Source organism: Mustela lutreola, chromosome 2, assembly GCF_030435805.1.
Source record: "Mustela lutreola isolate mMusLut2 chromosome 2, mMusLut2.pri, whole genome shotgun sequence".
Taxonomy (NCBI): Eukaryota; Metazoa; Chordata; class Mammalia; order Carnivora; family Mustelidae; genus Mustela; species Mustela lutreola.
Window position 1 is genome coordinate 51,284,857 of NC_081291.1, and position 14,038 is coordinate 51,298,894.

The 14,038-nt window shown below is 48.6% G+C and overlaps 1 protein-coding gene across 4 annotated transcripts in view; it reads right to left on the reverse strand.

Moving 5' to 3' along the window:
• Window positions 1-774: 774 nt before the first annotated feature.
• Window positions 775-14,038, reverse strand: part of SRGAP3 (SLIT-ROBO Rho GTPase activating protein 3) — a 251,006-nt gene continuing 237,742 nt past the window's right edge. For 3 of the 4 annotated variants that reach the window (XM_059161597.1, XM_059161599.1, XM_059161598.1), the window contains 4 exons: window positions 10,693-10,873; window positions 9,313-9,462; window positions 6,930-7,257; window positions 775-4,271 (listed from right to left, as the gene is read on the reverse strand). In XM_059161597.1, coding sequence (XP_059017580.1) covers window positions 3,858-4,271; window positions 6,930-7,257; window positions 9,313-9,462; window positions 10,693-10,873 — 1,073 coding nt within the window. In that variant the 3' untranslated portion in view covers window positions 775-3,857. The remainder of the gene's footprint in view (window positions 4,272-6,929; window positions 7,258-9,312; window positions 9,463-10,692; window positions 10,874-14,038) is intronic. The other variant, XM_059161600.1, reaches the window with a different exon arrangement.

Sequence of the window (14,038 nt, forward strand, 5' to 3'; positions counted from 1 at the left end):
CTGAGCTGCTGGTTCCAGCCGGGAGCCAAATGCTGGCTCCGTTTCCCTGCGTCTCTTCCCACTCGGATTTCTTCATTGAATAGAAACCTTTCATCCCTTGGGAATCCATTTCTCTCCTGCCCCTTGGCCTGGTGACCTCAGAGAAAGACTCCCAAGTCTAATTCCCAAGCTTACAATTCCCTCCAGTTGTGCGCTCTGTCCGGGGTTCAAAAGGCGCTTCAAGGTGAGAAATCGTTAGCACTGAAAACAAGGAAAGGCAAGAATTTTTCATAGAATCCCACAGCTCAAAGCAGCTCTTTAAGAGGAAAGGGGAATAAAGGGAGAGAGGGAGAGAGTGGGGTAGGAAGCACTGCTTGTTCTCAATTTTATCGGAGAAAGGTCTTTAGCGGTGGCTGGGCCCCAAGGCCCAGAAACTAGACCAGGAATGAATTGTCTTTGGTCAGTTTTAAATGAACATCTTGCTGGTTCATTCCTAAAATAGACTAAACATCAGTTACACATAAAGACAGAAAGCTTGACCTCAGGGTAAGTTGAAGGTTAAGAAAAGAAATCATTCCGTGAAGAAAAAAAATAAAATAAAATGCCCGTTATCAACGAACTGATCAGTATAGCTCTCAGTAATGGCGATGAACAAGTAGGTAAACACCACTCCCCCTTGTACAATTGGTTATATTGAGGACTACTAACTAGGTTACTACATTTCCCCCACACTCACTGTACAGTTAGGTTTCTGGTATTTGTTTTTTACACTGATCTATCTACTAGGTGCAAAGATTTGGTGAGTGGCATTGGCTATAATTTAATCGTAGCCTTTTAAAAAATTACAGTTTCACATTTCAACAGTTACTTTCCAGCATTTAAGCAAATACAGCAATATAGAGTGGACTAACACAGGCAGGAGTCAAGAAGAGAATGCCAGTGCTCCATGACCGTGGATGGGACGGGGTGGCGCGTGGAGGGTGGCAGAGACATGCATAGTGCCGAATGAGGAAGTGGGGGGCGGGCGTGGTGCAGGAAAGGATTTTTCCATTTGATTCTGTGTCAGGAATCGGATCTGGGGCTGGATGAGTGGGGTGTGAGCTTCCCTAAATGTGAACTCATCAGCTGTTTCCCAGTGGAAAAATAGGTGCTCAAAGAAAACAGCTAAGGCTCTGCCTTTAGGTCATTTGGTTAAGGGCAGATCCATTTTCAGGAAGGAAAAGATGCAGTCAATTCATAGGAAAAGCCACATGGTCTGACCGGTGTTCTGTATATCAAGCAACAGATTCGTCAACTCAGATTTTCTCTTTTCATCTTGTGGTCATGGCAGAGAATGTGACATTTTGCACAGGAGGCTTCTGCATTAAGGTGTGGGAGTATCTCTGGGGTAGAAATGAGAGGCCTGTGTCCTGGCTGGACAGCATAGCGTCCTTGCAAAGAAGTCCCTGACACGGCCCTCACTGCCAGTCATCCATTAAATCTTGGGCACGTCACAGCACATCCCAAGGCCTTGCTTTCTTTGCTAAGCTATAAAATGGGGATGTCATCATCTGCTCAACGACGGAGGGGCTCCTAGCTGGTTCTGAGGCTCTTTCATTTCCGGGAGCTCAAACAGAATGGTTGGTTTTAGGCTAAACAGGGAGGTCGAGTTTGTCACTGATCTCTCTCTGACACTCTTTTTGTGCCCTTTCTCAACTTTTCCACTGAATGTGCAAACTGCCTTTGACAAAATGTAACGGCTTACCACTCCCACACACCCAGGTAGTAGTGACTTCATAGGTCCCTCCCCCTGGGGTGTATGTACCTTTTTATGGAGGACCAGAGGAGAGGGCAACACTTAATCCAGTGGGCTGAAATGGTCATGACAGAATTTCAGGCATCAGTAAGTGGTATCTCTGTAGGGCTGTGCTGGAGGGCTCCTATGAAACCGTTAGGAAAATTCCACCACCCAGTTCTCAAATGCCACTAGGAGACTTCAAAAGGAAGGTCCTGGATGGGTTTTGATCTAAAAGACTTACCTTACTAATGATAATGAAAAGAGCAATCATGTTGGCACAGTGCTTTCCAGCTTAGAGCTTTGCTCCTTTACATTTTACCTTTATTGCCTTCATTTTCTGGAGCAGGAAACTGGGGCTCAATGAGGTGGAGTGACGTGTCCAGAGTCCCCCAGCTCCTATGGGGTGGGGACTGAGACTCAAAACACAGGACTTCTGATTCCAAACCACAGCCACGGAGACACACTCAGAGGCCTCAGGAAAAAGAAAGGAAGCTTGAGAACAATAAGGAGGAGACCCTTGGCTTGGCATGAGGGGATGAATAAAAGTGGTCCCCATAGGATCTGATCTGTCTGTGTTCTGTTAGCCAGAAACAGCCTATCTCTGGAAAACAAAGAGATCAAAAGAGGAAGTAAAATGGAGCAAGAGTGATCCAGAAGGCCTTTTCCCAGGTGAGAAGCAGAAGTCTCCTCCTCATTCCGAGAAGTCACTCACCTCGGTTCTATCACCATATTTTGTAATTACATTAAATGCTCTGGAGGTGGCGGGAGGGGGTGGGGAGCAGCGGTTGGGAAGGGAAGGGGAGAGAGGGAAGCCATTTCACCTGCATAAGCTCAACCAGAGTGTTTTCTGGGTCAGAAAGGACGGCCCCTCTCTGGCCCCTGCTGACAGGCTCCTGCACCTCACGCAGGAGGGCAACAGTCAAAGTGGGTCACATACTGATTTTAAATTAAAATGATATGACTGAAAGCCTCCTTGCCTGTTTAGTTCCAGATCTGACACAGTATAATTAGTAGAAAGAAGAAAAGAAAAATTAAATATTTTGAAAATGGTATAAGTTAAACCTCTATAGTTACCACAGGTTTATTCCTACAGCGTGTCTAGGTTTCGAAGTGTTTCACACCACTGTTTTTGTTTTTTCTTTTTCCCAACCACACAGAACACTGTGCTACGACGGGGCTTAGGTTCTCACTATCCCCTTTATCTACGTACAAACACAAGGATGTTTGTGGTCGGGGCTATCTCACCAACACCCTCCCGGGACTTCGGGGGTACAGTTGGCCCTCGGCCTCCGGGTGGAAAGGCAGGGTCTCTGGGGTAGACGGGGGGGTTCTGTGAAGGGTTCCCCACCTCTAGGAGCAGCCTGCTTGGGGTACTGCCTGCCCCACCCTTCCGTTAGGGGCAGACTGTTCTGGAAGGCCACAACTTCTGGAGACAGTGGGAGACTATTTTTGTGTGTTTTTCTGCAAGTTAGTGGTGTATTGCTTCATTCGCAGTCACTGAGGCCTCTAAATTCTCCCAGAAAGGTCCCTGCAAGTCCCACCAAGTAACTCAGCGGGAGGTGTTTGGTGGCATGGGTCTGAGGTAAATCTAAGTTTCATAAAAAGAAAAAAGGAGATCCTATATACATTTAGTCGTGTGTCCAGATCTAGTATATGTATATAGATGCATAAATATATATATATACACACACCTACAGACACATACATACATATATGTGTGTATATATGCACACATATATATACACACATATTTATGTATGCAGAGAGAACGTCGAGAGAATAATTTTCCAGTGACCATATGCCGGGAAGCCATCGGCCATTTTGCCCCAAGCTCAGGAGATGCTCTAGGGGGGCCTCCTGCTCCTGCAGCCCACTGGGGAGCCTGCTTACACACGGGAGGTCTGTGGGATTCACATGGCTGAACGTGAGCTGTGGCCAGCATCTGGGCCTCAGCTCTGCACAGACGTGCTTCCAGGCGACCTTCTGGTCCCTGCCGGACAAGGCCAGGAGCCCCGGGAAGGCCGCGGAAGTCTGAGAGGCCAGCCTCAGCCGTGGCGGGCCACGCACCGCGGGCCAGGGTGGTGCCGCCCCGTCCTGTAGGTCACATGGTGCCCGACTTGTCCGCTGAGCTGTTGGGGAACATCTTCTCGGTGGGCGTGACAGCCGGGCTGCCCACACCCGAGCTGCTGCTGCTGCTGGAGCGATGCTGCACCACCGGCCGCACGGGCCGCATGGGAGGCGGGCGCAGCTGCGCGCCGGCCAGACGGGCAGACAGGGCCGGCTTGAAGGTGGTCATCATCTCGGTGGATGAGCTGCTGCTGCGGCGCATGGCGGCGTCTGGGTCGCGGATGACGATGGTGTGCAGGGGGCTGGCGGGCTCTGAGCTGATGGGGCCTGGCGGGTTCTTCAGGGGCTCCAGGGTGTCCAGCACCACATCTGGCGCCTGCTTGACTGTGTTCTGTCTCTCGAGCTCCCGCAACTCGTGCAGAGCTGTGCTCATGGTCTTCTCGATGTCCTGCCGAGGGAAAGAGCTCTGGTCAGCACAGAGGCTGGAGGCCTGGGCTCCAGGCCTTCTGCAGCTGCTACTCGGCCTATGAGCTTCTTAGGGAGGTGTCGGCACACACGAGCCCCATGGCTGGGATGGAGGTGAAACCTCTAGGGTGTCCTACGACCACAAGGAGGGAATCCATGTGGGCATCACCTGCGTACTTGCCTGCACAGGCGGCAGACTGCAGTGAGGGCAGGTGAGACTACTGGTAGGCTCTGGAGTCAGACAGACACGGGTTCCAACCCTGGCTCTGCTTCTTCCTCGCTAGGTGACTTTGGGCAAGTTAGCTCACCTTTCTGAGCCTCAGAATCCTCATTTGTGAATACAGATCATGGTAACACGACCTCAGGGGGCTGATGAGTATGTTACATGATACAGTCCCTGTGAAGAGGTTGGCATGGCTCCTGATGGTAAGCACACATTATCAATGATAATGGCAGTAACAGTGGTAATGACAGAGCACCAATCCAAGCCCTTTCTTTTTGCAGCTCATTTAATCCTCACACTTATAAGGTAGGAACTACCATTATGCTCATTTTGCACATGAGAAAATTGAAGCTCTGCCTGGTTGAGCAACTTGCTCAAGGTTACACAGCTAGTTACTAACATAGCCCAAGTCTCAACTTAGAGCCCAGGTCCCTAACCATTATTGTTATTTTAAAAAATATATTTATTTATTTGAGTAATCTCTGCCCCCAGTATGGGGCTTGAACTCAACCCTGAGATCAAGAGTTGCACACACTTCCAACTGAGCCCGCAAAGCACCCTACAATTATTGTTTTTTAAAAAAAATATCCTCACCCATTGAAAAATTCCTTGGTGGTTATATATTAGAATATTCCACAATGATCACTCCAGAATAATGCAACTGTCACATTCTTCTCTGTATTGTAATCAGAAAAGTTTGCTTTTTTCAAAAATATAAATTTTAAAAAGCAACAAAACCTCTCTCACCTGCCTATGTAACTCCTGGAGAGTAAGGGCTCACCAGAAGGAGAGCACTTTGAATGCCACAGAGACCCACTGAGGCAGTCCAGGAACTGGGCGCTGTGGGGCTGCCTGGTGGACTGGGCTCATCATTCCACCTCCCCAGGGCTCCTGTTCCTCCTTGAGCCAGGAGGGGGCGCTGCAGCTGGACGTCAGCTTTCGAATCGAGCTCTGAGCTAGGGCAAAGGGCCTGGATTTTTTAGCAGGAAAACCCCTCTGCCATTTGCTGGCTGTGTAACCTTGGACAAGTCTTGGGCTCTCTGCACCATGCTTTGCTTCTCTGCTGAAGCCTTCACTGTGAAGATGGGATGAGATAATGGATGGGATGGAACTTTGGGAACTGCCTGGCAGTGGTTCCACACTCCCTTTAGCCAGAGATCTTGGCTCACACAGCTGTTACACGGATGCCTGCACACAAATGGGGCACAGCCCAATCAGCCTGGCTGCTGAGGGGACAACAGGGAATATTACTTAAAACCACTGCAGGATGGGGCAGTGCACAACCCCTGGTGACCCTGAGCACTATTAGGACACATTGCCTTTTCTACCCTGAGGCAAAGCCAGAAAAATTGCAAGTCTGGTCACACTGATGGAGTTGGGACCTGGAGATGTTCTTCCGGCCCCTTCACCCTCTCTCCTCCCCAGCCCATAGGTGGTGTCCTGCCTGCCCTGGGCCCCTCAAACAGGCTCCAATCTGGCACAGGCAGGGTCCCTGCCTATCCCTTTTGCTAAGAGACTGTGGTCAACGGCTAGTAACTTTTATGCTTCTTCATGACATTTTATCCCTTGCCTAGAACACTAGCTACTTTAAGAATGGGATTTTTGTTCTTTTACCCAAAGGATTAGCTGTGGGGGACTGTCTATATGAGGGGAGAGACGGCAATCCTCTCCCCATCTTTACTATATCCCAGCCCGGCAGTGATAACTCCCGCTTTCTGTGCCCCGTTCGCTTAAATGAAGTCCCCTATGAACTTCACTGTTCTCTCTGCAGTGCTCCAGCATGAACTGCAAGGTAATACTGTAAAAAATAAATGAAATGGTTACCCCTCTACCACCATCCCCACCACCACTCTACCCTGGCAGAATGTGAGCCAGAAAGACAGAAAGCTCAGAGAAAGAGCAGCTGAATGGTTTAGGCATGAGCCTTGCATTAGTCTGAGAGATAATGCAGCAATCTGCAGAGTGGGGCTGCAGAAAGGCGCTCCGGGAAGATGGGACAGCCAGGGGCAGGGTCTGGGGCTATTTTAGGTCATCACTGTACTGTCGGTGCCTAGTGCAGTGACTGGCACACAACAGTGGCTCAATCAATATTTGTCAATAAAGGAATGGATGAATGAACAGATGAATGAATGAATGATCAGACGAATGAATGAATGAACGAATGAATAACTCAACTGAGCCATCTTGTGGAGACACCTGTCATTACCGCATCCCTCTCACCAGCCCGCCCCCAGGGCAGGCATGCTGCACCCATTCAGCTTCTGCTCCCCTGGGGAGGCCAGCAGGAGGACAGGAAGCCAGTTTGCTTAACCTTGAGCCTGGCGTGAAGGGCAAAGTGGCTCCCCAGTCTGCAGGTTCCCACCCGGCCACCCACTGGGGTTCTCAGCTGGCCCAGCCTGCCTTCCCACTGGCCCTTACTTCTGCCAGGGCCTCAGCCTCCAGGGACTTGTGGTCCCCCAGGCTGCTGTGCCTGGTGGAGCCGCATGTTGACCTCATCGAGTGCCCTTCCGAGAGAGCCTTCTTGTCAGGGTAGTTGATGCTGCCGGCACTCCCAAATGTCGCCATCCTCCGCTTCTCAGGGCTCTCGATCCTCCCCCGGGTTAGGGGGATTTTGTGGGGGCTGCTGGGGCAGGCGGCGGCCCGGGGTGGCGTGTCTATGCTGGGGCCCAGGCCCCGGGGTGGGCTGTGGGTGTCGCCCCCGCTTCGGCGCCTGGGGATGGCCGCTCCGTCAGATCGTAACCGCACTCTGCAAAGGAGCCAGGGGGCAGGAGCATGGGGCAGAGGTCAACCCTGGCAAGTCTCAGAATGGATCAGCTAATCCCAGGTCACACACTACACACTAGTCTAGGGAGCAGGTATAGTAAAGCCTCATTCAGCCAAACTCAATTACGCAACAAAAGCACAGCATGAGTAGGTAACTCAGTGGCAAGGAGCAGGTTTAACCTGCACACGCGAAGGAATCAGAAGCATTCTGCTTTCCAAACTGCAGACAGTGGTGCTACTAATTACAAAATGAATCTTGTCTACACATTAAGGCCAGGAGAATTTCAACCTGAGAATGCTTTGGTGATGGTTAGTTGGGCTCATGATATGTTCTTAAGTGGTTCAGACATTTCCATGATTCTGAAGGACTTCTTAATTGGTCTGAAGCATTGAGGCTTGACTGTACCGAAAAGTCACCAGCTCCCGCAAGCACAGGAGGGGGACCCTGGGAATTAAACATAGTCCACTATTGTCGCCCACCCCCAATCTCCCCAGCAAAGGGCGATTTCTATGAGGTTTTTCCAGATCTTGGAAAACTAGGTATTTGGGAGTGAAAACTCAACATGCCTGACGCATCTGGCTACCTTTCACTCTTTAGGGAGGCTCTGTGAGAGTGAAAAGGGGACCAGAGTATCTGTCAGGAGGACGGGCTTTGTCACGAACTTTCCTGTGTCCTCTTTCAGACCTACTTTATTGATCTGGTAAATGGGCATAACATTCCTTGCCCACCTACCAGGGAGCTTTGGTGGGTGTGAAAGCACTCTGAAGATAACAGGCTCCACCCATAGGCGATTTTGCCACATTCTAGGGAGGTCAACAAAGATTTGAAGGGAGGGGAGGCTAGAAGTGGCAAGGGGGTGGGAAGGAGGGGCAGATTGTTGGAATGGACTGTGACTGAAGGGCCAAGTTCAAAGTGGTCAGCAGCACTTCAGATCCCAGAGCCACCAGCCAAGCTAAGCACTGCCCGTGCGTACCCCAACAGGACCAAAGCATAGGTATTGGAGAGGAGGAAACATGGAGAAAGAAAAGAACCAGAATAAAGTAGGGGAGGGAGGGAAGAGGGAGAGGAAGAGTGAGGCAGGAGAAGGTATGGCCCTCCTAGAATTCAAGGAACCATGGCTTTGTCTTCTACCTACCCCAGACTTCCATTGTGGCCCCAATTCCATTACCTATCATGGTGCCTTTGCTGTTTGCTGAACTGAACAGAATATATGGAAAGGAGGCACGGAGACTTCTGCCGAAGTAAGTTCATAAACATATGTTCCTGTTGCGACTGTATCTCAAGCTCTATCTGCAAGCACCCATATGTGGGAGCTGATCCCATGACCTCTCCAACGAAAAAAATGAAGACTATGACATTTTGAGAATCTGACTGAGAAAGCAGCAAGAAACTGTCAGCTTCTCTTTTCTTCTTTTTCTTAAAATGTTTTTAAGGGCCACATTCTTTGGACCCTAGGAGCAGGCAGAATGACAAGCACAGCTCCTTGCCTGGCAGAGAGGTCATGGGACACAGCCCAGCCCACACAGGGGGGAAGGGAAGAAATTGGCAAATGTGCTCCCACCCAATAAGTGGGTGGAGTCCAGTGTCAGTTTCCCCCACCACAAGCGTGGGTGTGAGTTTTCTGTTTGTGTAGTGCACTTCAGGGAGTATGTGAGCCTTAAATTTTTAAATATAACACAACTTAGGTCTTCAACAGAAAATGGGGGAGGAGGTGCAAGAACTGGAGAGAGGTAGGAAAAATACTTGTCAGTTTGTAACTCTTTCTCCCTATTATTACTATTTTTACATAAAAGGCAATGATTTGCCATTATATGTCTTTTGTCCTCCTTCTCCACACCCCAATTCCAAGCTGGACCATTTTACGCCTGGCACTCTGGGCCAGTTCCAGCCAGACCTCCCAGTGTGCCTGATATCCCATCCTGCAGGGAACAAGGGGCCACAATAGTCTCCCTCTCTTCCCTCTGCCCCCTTGCCTCTCCCAAACCAGACACATGTGGGCATGGCACTAGCAGGAAAAAATGAATCCGCGTTTCCTACCGGCCCATCACCCCCCCAAAGCCGTAATCCGAGATGTGCTCTGTGGGCGACTGGAGGTCGTTTTTGGAGGAGGCCTTGTCATCCAGCAGCGGCCCGCTGCTGGCCTCGCTGTCAGCCTTCTGGCTCAGGCTGTCGGAGAAGGCATCATCCCTGGGGAGAAGGACAGATGTGAATCGGGAGTGCTTTGCTCCAGAGAACTCCAGATGCGCAGGGCTCCTGGAGACCTGTCTGAAGGGTGGGTCCACACACACTTTATGATTAACTTATGCCCATTCTCGGGATGAGGCCCTTCCCACTCTGCGCCTTAGCACCACACACACGCCCACTGTCTCACTCCCTCCTGAGTTACTTTCTCCAGCAGGAGACCACCCCGCTTCACCTCAGGCCCTCCTCTAGGTTTTTCTCTCCCAGGCTGCTCCAGGCTAGGACGAGCTAAACACAACAGGGAGTGCTAGAGTAATGGGGGGAGGAGCCACAAGCTGAGCACTGAGAGCTGAGTCTCCATGTAGGGCCCTGGGCAGCAGTTTAGGGCTAAGCAAGGGAGGAAGAACAGTACCTCTATCCCTCAGCTCCCAACCCAGGGTTTTGAATAATCATGAGGTGGCGGTCAAGGTTCCTCCACTAGCATTTCTCTTGTTGCCTGCCTGGCCCTGGGTTTTTCTCTGGTTTTCACCATCTCCCCTGCCATCAAAGCTTATGCTTTCCCTTGAGGGCCAGCATAGTGGCTGCTGCCCTGACAAATCAGTTCCACCTGGGCCTGACTCAGAAGGAGTGTGGGTTGTAGGAAACTTTGATGGCTTCCAAAGAGAAGGTGTGGACTTTCTGCGTCTTCGGGTAAGGTTAGGTATTTGGGATGCAGGCCTTTCTTTCTTAAAAAACAAAAAACAAACAACAACAAAAAACCAGTATAAAAAAATAATAGTACCCCACTAACTGGAAATGAGGGGATGATTGTTTCTGTGCATCCTCTGAGTGAGTCCCCTGGGGGACAGAGAATGATGGGCAGTGAAGGGGGCAGTGGGTTGGCCGCTGAGTATAAGGAAGGCCCAAGAGGACAGAAGAATATGGTAAGACCCCGTGGCACCTGAGAACCAGGGCAGGTGATGAACGCGCTGGAGGCTGTCATGGGGTCAGGATGGTGAGCCAATGGTACCAAGCGCTGTCTCTGTGTGCTCTAAAGGATGAGCAATTTGCTTATTTATTAAGTGGATCACCATTTAAGGCGAAGTTAGAAAGAATCCATTCTTACAAAAGACAAATGTATCATACCAGCAAGAGCAAATGGTTTGCATACAGCCCAGCACTCCTATTCTTGTGCCCATTCAAGACATCACTAATCAATTACAGCATTCTCCACAGGAGGTCTTCATTCCCACTCACATGTCCTGCACGACTATGTACTGGTGTGGGATGAGTCCATCCACGCCATTGTGACGACCCTCCCACCAGTCCTCCGAGGCGCGGTGGTACAGTAGCAGCGAGGCCCCCTTCTTGAAGGATAGTTCACGCGGGGACCGCCCCACGTAGTCAAACTTGGCGATGGCCTCGATCTGCTCCACTTCTAGAAGAAGAGCAAAGGAAAAGAGCATCCATGAAGTGAGCAGGATGGCAGCCAGGAGCCTTGCTCAGATGGCTTTGGCTTCTGTGAGGCAGCACAGACAGCAAGCCGGTGGAAACAGGGTGGGCTCAGGCTCAGAATACCAGGTTCTAGCTCAGATCTGCTCCCCATGCTGTGGCCTCAGGCAGGCCATCTGACTTCTGGCCCACCATATACTTATTTTCCACTACCCCTCTTGTTTTCTACTTTCTAACACTAATTAAAATATATCTTACGAAATCTCTCTTTCTTCTACCCCTCAATACAAGTTCCATTTCTCTTTGTCCATGAACCCTTTCTCTCTTCATCCACTTGCAATACTTTTAGTGGTTCTTATCTTTTGGGTGTAGGTGAACTCCCCATCGGTGCAAAGTTGCTGTACACAGTTTTCAAGGGCTCACGGTAACTCTTCAAAGCGCCCTGTTAGGGACGGAATTGTGGCCCCCACCTCCAGCCCTCCCCCAGCCAATTCATATGCTGAAGTCCCAACTCCCAGTGTGATGGTTTTTGGAGACAGGTGTTTAGGAAGTAACTGAGGTTAAAGTGAGTAATTAGGGTAGGGCCTAATCTGACAGGACTGGTGTCCCTCTAGGAAGAGGAAGACACACCAGAGATCTCTTTCTCTCTGTGAACGTACACAGAGGAAATGTCGTGGAGGACACAGTGAGACGGCAGCCTTCTACAAGCCAGGAGGAGACGCTTCACCAGAAACCTGCCCCGACAGCACCTTGATCTTAGACTTCTAGCCTCCAGAGTTATGAGGAAATAATTTTCTGTTGTTTAGGCTGCCCAGTTCTGTTCTGGCAACCTGAGCTGAGTAACACATTCATCCATGGATTTAATTTTGGAGGAGAGACAATTCTTACTGGGGCCACAGCTCTAACCTATCTCTTTACACACGCACATTTACCAATCATACCTTTATTCTTCACTGGTTAGTGACAAGCCCTGACTGGATTAAGCAATAAGGATGTGGCTCTTGCCCCTGGGGCACCCCTACCGCCCAGCTCCATCACCAGGGGCAGGTCACGCAATCTCTGTAACACTTCAGTTGATTTTGGAGGATTAAAAGATAATGCATGTGGGAAGGCATACAGATGGCCAACATACACACGAAAAGGTGCTCGGTGGCGCTCAGCATCAGGGAAATGCAAATCACAATTACCAGGAGAGAGAACTCACATCTGTCAGAATGGCTACTATAAAAAAAAAAAAATAACAACAAGAAATAACAAGAGTTGGTGAGGGTGTCCAGAAAAGGGAATCCTGGTGCACTGTTGGGAATGCAAGTTGGTGCAGCCATTGTAGAAAATAGTGTGGTGGTTCCTCAAAAAATTCAAAAAAGAACTACTCTATGGTTCAATAATTTCATTGCTGGGTATTTCTCCATAGGAAACAAAACCACTAACTTGAAAAGATAGATGGATAAATGGATGAAGAAAATGTGGTATATAGATACAATGGAATATTATTCAGCCATAACAAAGAAGGAAAGTCCGGTATTTGAAACAACATGGATGGACCTTGAGGATATTATGCTAAGTGAAATACATCAGAGAAAGAAAGACAAATACCATATGATCTTGCTTATATGTGGAATCTAAAATCAAAAACAAACTGAACTCTCAAAATACAGAGAACAGACTGGTGGTTGCTAGAGGCAGGGGGTAAGGAGTGGGCAAAACGGGTGAAGGTAGTCAAAAGGCATAAACTTCCAGTTATAAAATAAGTAAGTGAAGGTGGTCAAAAGGCACAAACTTCCAGTTATAAAATAAGTAAGTCCTGGGGATGGAATGTAGAGCGTGATGACTAAAGCTAATAATACTGCATTGCATTGAAAGTTGCTAGGAGAGCCCATCTGAAACAGTTTTCATCACAAGAAAAGAAAATTTGTAACTATGTCTGGTGACTACATGCACACTTTGATGTATGGATGGCTGTTAACTACACTCACGGGGGTGATCATTTTGCAATACGTGTTACGTGGTCTTCCTGAAACTAATACAATGTTATGTGTCAATTTCATCTCAATTAAAAAAGAAATATACTAGACTTAAATAGATTTTTAAAAGTCATCATGTATGAAAGTCCTTGGCATAGTACATACATACATGAGGTGTTCAGCTGGTAGTTGCTCTCATGATTATAATTACTAGTGGCTTTCCCCTATGGAGTAGGTCCAGACAAGAAATCTAAGCCACAAAGAGTTTATGTGGTTTTCCCAAGGCCATATAGCTAGTGAGGTTTGAAAAGAGACTTTTTGGGGAGCAGGGGAGCTATGCCTATGATTTATTTAATCTGTGTTAAGGCTGTACCCTAAGAGATGCCCATACTTGATAGAAAACCAGCTGTGAGTATTAATGTATTTATACTTCAAAGCAAGCACAAAGATGTTTGACACTATAAAAATAATACATATATTATGTATATATTTACCTATATAAAAATAATAAATGCATTGACCTCTAATACAATAAAAGAGTAATGCAAGTGACCCCTGATCTCTCTAGCTGCAGCTACCTTCCGTGCATTGACTCTGGAATGCTCTGTTCCTTTCGGATTATCTTGCATCTGCCCATCCAGCCACCTACTTACCCATTAAGGAGCTAAGCCTAGAACACCTGGCTTTGCTATTTTTCAGCCATGTGACCCTGAAGAACTTATTTTTCCTTCCTAAGCCTCAGTTTCCTCTTCTGTAAAATGGGAATACTAATAATAGCACACAGCTTAGAGGGCCGTTAGGATTAAATGAGTTACTGTATAGGAAGTGCTTGCGACAGTGCCTGGCACATAGTTAAGCTCTATAGGAGAGTTGTTACCAGAGCTAAGGCACTTCTAAGGGCTATGGGCAACACAGAAAATCATCTCTCCTATTAATCCCCACCACACCCACAGGCACGTTAGGGCTCCCCGCTGTAAGCAGCTGGCTCAGGAAGACTATGCCAGGGCTCCTGTGAGCTATGGCTAGTCCTCCATGCCTGGGGCAGCCTTCTACAGGGACCAGGCCTCAGGCAGTGAGGCCAGCCTTCCCCAGCTGGCTTTAAAAAATGTCTTTTTTTTTTTTTTTTTTAAGATTTTATTTATTTATTTGACAGAGAGAGAGAGAGATCATGAGTAGGCAGAGAAGCA